Raw genomic sequence first — 11,779 nt, 5'->3', positions numbered from 1 at the left:
AATTCCAAGAGATTCAATGTGCATACCAAAACAATTCTGACTGTTATAAAAAACAGATCAAAATAGCACAGATCAGATGAATAATATATTTCAAGAAGTAAATATTAAGACTGCAACATACTGTATTGTTATTTTATCAGGGTTCAAAAACTAGGCTTCATATGTCCTAAGGCATCAATGTTTCCTGTTACTCAACATAAAAAAAAAACTTCCCATTACCGTGAATTAAAAAAAAAAAATTACTCCAAAATTTTAAGTTGTGTGTATCCAGAAAAGCTGCAATTGAATCAGGTATACCAGTGAAAACATACCTAATTTTTTTCTATTAAGTTGCTTTGTACTACCAACTGATAATTTTTTAATTACATTAAAGAAATGGACATTTACTGCCCTATTCTCCTCTCTCTATACTAAAACAAATGATGGAAAATTCAATTTCACAATGTTGTGAATGAAATAGTCAAGGAATGTTGCAGATTGAGCTTAGCCCTCCAACTGCTCTATGAACAATAGGTGAAGACAATATAAGGAGTTCATAGACAACAACCATTCAACGAGGTACTACAATCTTGTCTTACAAATGTGAAATGCAAGTTAATGAAGTAAATGTTTTGCACTCGGGTAGGACTGCTGATCTTTTCTTTGTCCATTGAGCACACAAGATAAAGGGAAAAGCTTGCAAATTTTACTTACATTCTGTATAAACACTTTACTTTCTTAATGCAATATTTCCTTTACAAATTAGGGCTGGGCTGCAGGACGTTATGATCCCTCTATCCATTACAGATAAGAGTACCTTCTGACATAACTGGATTGTGGTAGGTTAAAACTGGTGCCCTAGAACATTACATTCAGTATCTCTCCATTCCAATTCTCAGTAACACGGTCTAAAATTTGTTTCACTACAGTCTATACATCTGTATAGCCCTTGTGGCTTAGCGCTTCTTTTTGATTATAATAATAATACAGTCTACACAAACAAATTTTACACTAATGATTGCAACAATCATGTATAGTACCTGAGATGGTTTTCCATGCATCACAATTTCTTAAATTAAGCCTGAATGCCTTCCATTTCCCAGGTGCTGTATGACCCCTAAGGGTTTAGCACTACCCCCATGAATGTAATAATAATCTGTGCATCACAACCTGATCACATCTTACAGAATCAAGCGACTCCTGAAACAAGTTATGAAATATAGTGCAAAGCATTTAGAAAGATTCATATATTGTAACACCAAAGAATGAAAATTTTATTTTGATTTAGCTATCTAACCATGGAATGTTACTACACTAAGTAGTATATAATGCAATTAATATCTATGTTGTACTGGAAATATAAAACCCACTTTGACTTTATATTACCAGTGCTTAATGTATTTAGGTCACATCTGAAAATTTCTGTAGTCTTTTTTTTATTTACTAATGCAACATTTATGGCAATTTAAAGTTCTGCTTTAGCATTTATTTACACAATTTTAGTCAGAGACTTTATGAAAAATTCTGAACTACATTCAGTCCCATGAATTCATGGTTTAGCCCTAAACTAATAATTACTCATAAGATATCATTAAAAATGTGCTCCCGTATTCAAGTCTCCTTTCGGGTAAATTTTTATGCATCTCAATCTTGCCAAGATTAAGATAAAGTCTTGACCCCCCCCCCCCACACACATTATACAGACAGCATTTAGTGGTATTGCCAGGTGCTCTAGACCCTTCAAATAGGGTGCCTTGATGGTGAATGGCTCTTCATTTAAAACATTGGAACTACACTCCCCTACAGGCTTGGCTCTTCCTGTAAATATATCATTAATAGGTCCTCTAGTAATGTAACCCCGGTGAATTCAGAGGACACTATTAGTGGTGTAATGAATGCTTCTATCAAGTTTGACTATATACAGGATAGCACATGAAAACTTTCCTAACACCTCTGATAACTACCCCTTCAAGGGCTGTACTTAAATGGGAAATGCACCATTGATCTTTTGTATACAAGAAAGATGGGGCATGGTGCCCCTTCATTGAGTTTTGCTAACTCAGTGCAAACACAATCCTAGATTGTTTTCTGCTTCCTGTTTTGAGTGACTTGCTAATGCAGAAGGAAAATTGATCAAAGGTATTAGAACCACCCTTCTCTACTTTGGATCAAACCCAACTGCCTCCCACTGTCCAGGCACTGAAATATTTCCCTTACTAATAACAGTTCTGAGAAACATACATGATTTTTGTCAAATTTCCATGTTGCCTTCAGTAAATGAGTTTGCAATTCTGAATTAGCACATATCTAATTTAACATTGTATATGTTTTGACCTTTCTAATACTATATGAAGGTAAAACAAGTACCGTAAAACCTCTCGTTAATGGACTGCAAAACTTAATATTTCATGATCTGGTTGGTTGTCATCTGAGGTAATGGACTTGGTCTGCTGATGCAGAAGACAACAGGACACTAGTACTACAGTACGTACTATATAATTTTATAATACTATGTAATTTACTGTAATTTTACTTGCTTTTTTTTTGTGGTGGAGAGATGAGGTGTAAACTGCTGTGATTGATAGCAGTTACTCAGAATAACTTTTATTCTCAGTCATAGGAGCTGTAAAGCTCTACTAATGAAAAAATGTAGATGGCTGAGAAAGATTTCCCATACTCTTGCCAATGAGATGCCAGACTCGCCATTCTTTATTGATTCAAGTTTCTCCTTAACAATGAGAGCCACATATCTTCTCTTGGCACACCACTTGCTTTAGAAGCCACTGTTAAATGTTCTTTACTTAATGTTAATAGTCACAAAATGCTCTAAATCCAGTTAAAATTAAAGACAATGATAAGTATACATGTGAGCGAGCACAAACAAGCTGACGAGGGTGACCTACATCTGGGAGAATAATAAAAACAGACAGGTCCTGGATGCGACTGCTTTGGCCCATACTGGACACACTGATACTTCAGAAGACAACCAGAAAATACTGCTACAGACAAAACGTGGAATTTTGGACTTTTGTCAGATAGTGTTTGTCTGGCCCATGTTTTGTCCAAAACTGCCAAAAAGTATTAATGAGAGATTTTACTGAAATATGAATTTATTACCAATGAGAAGAGGGGATGCTGCATTTAAAAATTAAAATATTTAAAACTGACTTAAGTACTAAGCAGGAATGTTGGGTTATTTGTACTAGTAAGCACATGTAATCCTTTTGTTATCCAGATATAATTTATATTACAGTGGAACCTCAGTATTTGAACAATTTGGTATTCGAACGCTTTGTTCAGTAAAAAAAAAATCACTTGGTAGTCGACCGTTTGCTTGGAACTCGACCAAACAAACACGACCTGCCAGAACTTTAAACTATTTTGTGTTTCTTCGCATTTTTTTGGTGTGTTTTCATATTTGTATAAATAAGTCACCATGGGGCCTAAGATTAATGATAACAGCCAACAAAAAAGAAAACTGGTTGGGAAAAATTCGTTCAGTACTCGAACAGATCGGCACTCAGGTTTCTGGAACAAATTAAGTTTGAGTACCGAGGTTCCACTGTACTATATATTTTACGTGTCCTAGGTAGTATGTTGGTAGACAGCAACCACTTAGGGAGGTACTACTGTCCTGCCTAGTGAGTGTAAAACAAAGCCTATAACTGTTTTACATGACAGTAGGATTGGTGGTGTCTTTTCTGTCTTATAAACATGCAAGATTTGCGGTATGTCTTGCTACTTCTACTTAGGTCACACTACACATGCACATACAAGCATATACACACACCCCTTTGGGTTTTCTATTTTCTTGCTAGTTCTTTTTCTTGTTTATTTCCTTTTATCTCCATGGGGAAGTGGAACAGCTTTCTTCCTCCATAAGCCATGTGTCTTAAGAGGCGAATAAAATGCCAGGAGCAAGGGGCTAGTAACCCCTTCTCCTGTATACATTACTAATATTAAAAAGAGAAACTTTCATTTTTCTTTTTTTCACTATTGTACTACCAACAGTTAGCTTCAAAACAAGATCACTCTGCAGTTGGTTGGTTGTTAAGCCTCTCCGCTAACTGGTACCAGTCATGGGATGATTAAAAAATCAGCCATATTCTTGTAAAAACATTAACAACTTTTCAATTAAGTACAAAACCACTGCCTCTTGGCAAAATATGAGCACTTGGTGTGTCTGGCTCCATTCTACACCTTGTGGAGTGTCAGGAACATCAGACTTCTGTAATTTGATTCCCACTGCTCTAAAGTTTATCAGTCGTCAACTTGCAGCTACCATATATTTGCCTGAGGTAGGTTATGACTACATCAGTCACTAGAAATTAATAATCGCTTGTGAGACTGATGTGAAGATGAACTGACGAGACTTGGGATTCAGTGATAACTTGGATATCATCGAGTACAATTTAACTGAAGTAATAATAACATTGTGCTGAATTTTGTGTTCAAGGAAAAAAAAAAAAAAAAACTGTCAAGGCACATATTCCTGCTTAACAGCAAAAATTTGTAATCTCTGATAACAGTATACATTTACTCACTTCTAGATTATGTATCACTTTCATCCATGCCTCCCATCCTGACTCATACTTTTAGACAAAATACAGAACTGTGTAAGACAACACAACTCAAATCTTGACTCATCCTGGTTAAACCTGTCATATCAATACTTAAGATATTAGTGGTTTTGCTGATTTACAGACTCCAGTACTGTAGTCATAACATGCTACGTACAAAGATATATGTTCATATCTTTGCACATGTTATTATTTGTTTGTATCTTCCAGATTAGAGCTATGCTTGGTGTCCAGTTCTTAATTAAGATGTCCAGGTCTCTTTAATTAATCATACACAATTTTATACAATTTTCAAATTTTGAGTAGCACATGCATTTGTGTGTACAATCAATAAAGCAAAACCTAAAATAATGATAGACCTAATGAAAGGTTGGACTGTCAACATAAGAGCATGGTGTGGTGTTAGTCATGTAGGCTATTTTCACCCAAACAAGAAAACCTATATTATACAAAATTTGAACTGTACTTTAAATATGATGTTCAAGAATATCATTCTTGCATTTACAGATAAAAAAAATCTGCATGTAGCTATCACAATGTTACAAAATGTTTCAACAGTACTAAATATTTTCTATTATCATTTGCAGGATTCCTCATTTACATGAGATTTTATGTGATATATACTAGGACACTTGTTGAAGATGCCCCCAAGTCTGACTGGCTGATACCCACTGATACTCAATTTTAGGCTGATACAAATATTGATACCAGCAACATTACCAGATACCCACTGATACCAATACTTAAGTAAATCCCTGCTTTCAACAAATTTCTTCCTCTGCTAACCATACACAAATCACTTTCAGTAACAATGTCTTGCACATTTAAAGGAAAACATTTAATACTCGAGATCTTTTAATAGTTACCAATATGTTAGTCTCTGCTTAAATATTTCATGCAGATGTGCATGATTTGGCTTGATACAAGACTCGGCAAAACACATTCAATTACAAGAAAATTTTATATGCATAAGTCTGCACACCCATTTTGTACAAAATGGGAATTGACACAGTTGCTTCTTGCTGATGATACTGTGCTCATGGGAGATTCTAAAGAAAAATTGCCAAGGTTAGTGGACGAGTTTGGGAGTGTGTGTAAAGGTAGAAAGTTGAAAGTGAACATAGAAAAGAGTAAGGTGATGAGGGTATCAAATGATTTAGATAAAGAAAAATTGGATATCAAATTAGGGAGGAGGAGTATGGAAGAAGTGAATGTTTTCAGATACAGTGGTCCCTCAATAATCGTCCATAATCCGTTCCTGGAAGTGGGACTATTATCGAAATGGATGATTTTCGAATCAATTTTCCCCATAAGAAATAATGTAAATCCAATTAATTCATTCCAGACACCCAGAAGTATCAACAAAAAATTTTTTTTTTTACCTAAAAGATACATTTACATGCACAAAAGAACGAACATTCAACATGACAGTTACCTTTATTGAAGGCTGTTGTTGATGAATGGAAGACAGGGAGGAAGAGAGAGGGAAGAGAGGTTATTTGGAAGGGGAATCCCCCTCCATAAGGACTCTAGGGCACTAATAAAATGTATAAATGAACATTGGTAATAGGGGTAGTTGATGAGTGGAACAGTCTGCCTAGTAGGGTGATCGAAGCTAAAACATTAGGTAGTTTCAAATTTAGGTTGGATAAATACACGAGTGAGAGGGGTTGGATTTGAGTCGAACTTGCACCTGAGCTTATTGCTTGGGTAGCATTTGTTCTGTTAGTGGGTTGGATTTGTGAAGGACCGGCCTAATATGGGCCAACAGGCTTATTGCAGTGTTCCTCCTTTCCAATGTTCTAAAAGCTATGGCTTAGGTAGTTTCAAATTTAGGTTGGATAAATACACGAGTGAAAGGGGTTGGATTTGAGTCGAACTTGCACCTGAGCTTATTGCTTGGGTAGCATTTGTTCTGTTAGTGGGTTGGATTTGTGAAGGACCAGCCTAGTATGGGCCAGCAGGCCTGTTCCAGTGTTCCTACTTTCTTAATTTCTTATTTAACATCACACTTACCAGTAGTGTGATCGAGGCTAGGACCTTGGGTAGCTTTAAGAAGAGATTGGACAAATATACGAGTTGGAGGAGCTGAGTTTGATTTGTGTCATTGGGTACGGGAGTAAATTCTTGGGTAGCTTTGGGTGGAGGTCATTTTGATAAGGACCTGCCTTGTATGGGCCAGTAGACTTGCAGTGTTCTTCCATTGTTATGTTCTTACTGGCTATTTGTTTGTGTGAGGGAGGGATGGCAAGTTTATTGTTGGAGAATATGACACTAATATCAACTCTATGGCTTATTTATCTATCACAATTCAACTAATATGACATAATAAACAATATTAATAACATAGAAACATGGAATATACTCTAGAATGAATAAAGTAAGTCATTACGTATGTCACGAGAGGTGTTGTGTTGTGTTGTTGTTGGGTATATAAGGGCCACTGAGTGTAAGCTGTCAATAATGGTGGTGAAGGTGGAGTTGGTTAAATGTTCACCAATCAACTCCTCCAATGTTAAATTAGACACATATCAGTTCTTTGAACCATTCATCTACAACTCGTCCAATGTTGTTAGGTAAGACACATATGCAACAGTTAGGTATCTTTATCTCGAAACATTTCACCTACACAGCTGTTGGATTTGAGTGGGACTTGCAAATGAGTGGATAGAGTTATCAGAGCTTATTTCTTGGGTAGCATTGAGGACTGGGTTGGGAAAATGTTTCGTTAGTGGGATGAACTGTAAAGGACCTGCCGAGCATGGGCCAACAGGCCTGCTGCAGTGATCCTCCTTTCTTATGTTCATCAACCACTATCACAACTGCTTCCATTCTACCACCACCATCTTTGAATTTTTCTACAAACTTTTTCATAAATTATGTGTTTCTCACATTCTTTACCAAAGGGCTGGCACTAGAAGCTTTATTTGGAGCAATGGTAGCTTATTTAGCACTTGCAAGCATTAAATTAATGGAATATTATGAAATATTTCGTAGGAGCATGCGAGGGGACCGTCACTCACTGGTAAACAATGGCACACTGGCTGGGAAGGAAAGGCCGAGGTGGCTCAGAGCGTGAGTACGCATCCGGGACAAAGGACTATTAGGACTATTAGCGAGTTACCAGACCATTTGCAAGCCAATATTTTGACGAAAAAACAGGACTATTTCCGAAATGGACGACTTTCAGGCCGGACGATTATTGAGGGACCACTGTACTTGGGAGTTGACGTGTCGGCGGATGGATTTATGAAGGATGAGGTTAATCATAGAATTGATGAGGGAAAAAAGGTGAGTGGTGCGTTGAGGTATATGTGGAGACAAAAAAACGTTATCTATGGAGGCAAAGAAGGGAATGTATGAAAGTATAGTAGTACCAACACTCTTATATGGGTGTGAAGATTGGGTTGTGAATGCAGCAGCGAGGAGGCGGTTGGAGGCAGTGGAGATGTCCTGTCTAAGGGCAATGTGTGGTGTAAATATTATGCAGAAAATTCGGAGTGTGGAAATTTGAAGGTGTGGAGTTAATAAAAGTATTAGTCAGAGGGCTGAAGAGGGGTTGTTGAGGTGGTTTGGTCATTTAGAGAGAATGGATCAAAGTAGAATGACAAGGAGAGCGTATAAATCTGTAGGGGAAGGAAGGTGAGGTAGGGGTCGTCCTCGAAAAGGTTGGAGGGAGGGGGTAAAGGTTTTATGAGCGAGGGGCTTGGACTTCCAGCAAGCGTGCGTGAGTGTGTTAGATAGGAGTGAATGGAGACGAATGGTATTTGGGACCTGACGATCTGCTGGAGTGTGAGCAGGGTAATATTTAGTGAAGGGATTCAGGGAAAGCGGTTATTTTTATATAGCCGGACTTGAGTCATGGAAATGGGAAGTACAATGCCTGCACTCTAAAGGGGGGGTTCGGGATATTAGCAGTTTGGAGGGATATGTTGTGTATCTTTATAAGTATATGCTTCTAAACTGTTATGTTTTGAGCACCTCTGCAAAAATAGTGATTGTGTGTGAGTGAGGTGAAAGTGTTGAATGAAGATCAAAGTATTTTCTTTTTGGGGATTTTCTTCCTTTTTTTTTGGATCACCCTACCTCGGTGGGAGACGGCCGACTTGTTAAAAAAAAAAAAAAAAAAAAAAAAAAAAAAAAAGTCTGTATACAGATTGTAGTCAATGAACCCAATAAGGACTTTTCAAGTATCATTAACCAAAACAGATTATGTAGGTATTACTGGGAAACCCGTCTGGTAACCTAGACCACTATTGTACCTACAGGGTCATCCAGTGTAGAGAATCTTCTGAGGCCAGTGATGGCACTGTGTTTTAGGTACTAGAATGGTACCAAGCACTCCTTACATGATTTATTATTCTCATGATACTGTATTGTGAAATTATCATTACATCCAAAACTAAATTACGATGTAAAGCCTAATAATGTAGTGTATATCTACTATAATCTGTAATGATTATTTTTATAACATGTTTATGTAATATTTTAGTCAATAAATATTATAATGTATTTTAAAACCAGTGGTAAGCGTCTCATTTGTATATGCTTTCTCCTGTTAAAATAACTGTCTTGATGTGCTTCATTATATAAATATACAGTAAAGCTACTTTACAGTGTTAAGAAAATACATTATATAGCCAGCAAGTGAATATATAAAAAATCGAAATCTACCTTAAGACACAAAAATAATCTACTAAATGGACTGCAGGATGTTAACGGCTGTACTTATATATTCAGTATTGTATTTTGTATAGCCTTACCTACTTGGGAATGAATATATTACACCAGGAGAAATATTTGCTATATAAAAATTAATAAATTTACCCAGCAACACTCATTTAGTAAAAGTGCTGTTTTAATGTGCAAGCTGAACTGTAGTCCTGTACTGCATAAATATATACAATATTCCACCAAAATTATAACACCTTTAAATAAAAGCACTTACAGGAATGTTTCAAATTCTCAAATAAATAAAACATCACAATGCCTTTCAATTTTAGTATTTTTAATATTCCACTTCCTGGACACTCCTAAAACTGACCACTATATACTAATATTCATCACAACTATCAACCAACAGCTTTCTACTTTTTCATGAAATATCAGTAAGTGGGTTTTTTCTTGCTCTATAATTAACAGGTGATTATAAACCCTTCTTTAACAGTACTACTTCACAACCAATAAAACTAAACATCCTTATGATGCAACTTTCTAAGAGAAGTGCAATATTCTATATCACTGGTGTTACTAACTAACAGCTGTCTCACTAATTCTTACCAGATATGCTAACTAACCTGGAAGACCATGTGGACCTTTGTGAAAAATGGCCATCTTTTCATCAAAGACAATAGGACAAAGTCTGGAAGAGGGCAGCTTTACTTCCCATTCAATCTTTCAGTATATTCAGTGGGGACCAAACACTCTGAAAGATAAACATTTAGACACAGTAAATAACTGTTGCTAGAAATTTGTTTTACATACCAACTCATTTTAATTTTGTACCTTTTCTTTTCATATACATTACCCACCATCAATATCAAAACATTCCCTGTATACAGAAAAAATTATTAATTTTATTTTAGGTTTGATTAGGTTACACAAACTAGTAAAAATGTAAATTTAACAATAAATAATAGAGAAAAACAGGCAACAGGATGTCTTGACAAATACAGTAGAACCTCTACTTGCGAGCATGTCCACGTGCGAGTTTTCCCAAATACGAGCAGTCGATGGGTCGATTTTTTGCTTCCATACGCGAGCAAAATTTCCATAAGCGAGCAGACCTCAAGGCAGGTTCCTTGACACTGGTGAGGGATTCTTGCTCTTGATCTCGGGAATTGTATCTCATTTGTTTGTTGGACTATCTTATTGAAACTTGGGCAATGTATGATGGAAAGATGCTTCTTAATGTACACCAAAAATGAAAGAAATCTAAGCATAAATAATGGAGTTCACTTCTCGGCAATTAGCCACCTCTCTGCGGTAATTTCGAATGGTTTTTATGGTTGTATTCTTGTTTTTTTGGTCTCATTTGATAGAATGGAGATTTTTTTTTTTTCAACTAGTCTGCCGTCTCCCATCGAGGCAGGGTGACTCAAAAAGAAAGAAAATCCCCAAAAAGAAAATACTTCCATCATCATTCAACACTTTCACCTCACTCACACATAATCACTGTTTTTGCAGAGGTGCTCAGAACACGACAGTTTAGAAGCATATACGTATAAAGATACACAACATATCCCTCCAAACTGCTAATATCCCGAACCCCTCCTTTAGAGTTCAGGCATTGTACTTCCCATTTCCATGACTCAAGTCCGGCTATATTACAGAAATAGATATGATTTTAATTGCTTTCACGACGAAAAGTACCTTGAAATAGAGCTCAACCTAGGAGAAATTGTCCATTGCTTGACTTTCAGAGTAAACAAATGACGACACTGTCCATTCCAGTATGCAGTCGTGAATGGGTTGACATTATTTATACAATTATTGCAATAAGGAATAACAGTAAATCTTATATTTTTTGTGTGAATAAAAATTACAAATTATTTATATAATAATAATATGTATAATAATACAAGGTAGTAGGTTGGTAGACAGCAACTGCCCAGGGAGGTACTACTGTCCTGCCAAATGAGTGTAAAATGTAAACCTGTAATTGTTTTACATGATGGTAGGATTGCTGGTGGCCATTTTTCTGTCTCAAACATGCAAGGTTTCAGGCATGTCTTGCTACTACTCACACTTAGGTCACACTACACATACATGTACAAGCATATATATATACACCCCTCTGGGTTTTCTGCTATTTTCTTTCTAGTTCTTTTTCTTGTTTATTTCCTCTTATCTCCATTTAATGAACAAACAAAACACTCACCACACTGAGTGGTGGGAGGGCTGGCTGCCAGTTGCGGGGGTCGGAGGGAGGGTAATAGGGACTAGCAGTGGTTGGGGAAGTGGTGGAGGCATTGGTGGAGTCTGTGGTATTTAATAACATACATGTTATTAAAGCATAACATGTATATATTTAGTACAATTTACAACGTTTTCATGTATTTTATGATTGTTCATGGTTCAACAAGTTAAGGAAGCAGTATTGTATTATATTTCCCTACAATATATTGGGGCACCAAACATTCACGGTTTTTCAACATTCGCGAGGCTCTTGATCCCCTAACCCTCGCGAATGTTGAGGGAGACCTGTATATATCATGTTT

General features: G+C 36.5%; 1 protein-coding gene across 1 annotated transcript in view; it reads right to left on the bottom strand.

Moving 5' to 3' along the window:
- Positions 1-4,432: 4,432 nt before the first annotated feature.
- Positions 4,433-11,779, bottom strand: part of LOC128694125 (rab11 family-interacting protein 1) — a 130,424-nt gene continuing 123,077 nt past the window's right edge. The window contains exon 15 of the mRNA XM_070093600.1: positions 4,433-9,984. Within this exon, the coding sequence (XP_069949701.1) occupies positions 9,966-9,984 (19 nt within the window). The 3' untranslated portion in view covers positions 4,433-9,965. The remainder of the gene's footprint in view (positions 9,985-11,779) is intronic.

This window comes from Cherax quadricarinatus, chromosome 43, assembly GCF_038502225.1.
Source record: "Cherax quadricarinatus isolate ZL_2023a chromosome 43, ASM3850222v1, whole genome shotgun sequence".
NCBI lineage: Eukaryota > Metazoa > Arthropoda > Malacostraca > Decapoda > Parastacidae > Cherax > Cherax quadricarinatus.
Note: the sequence above shows the minus strand (reverse complement) of the source record. Positions and strands in the feature narration are given on the sequence as shown.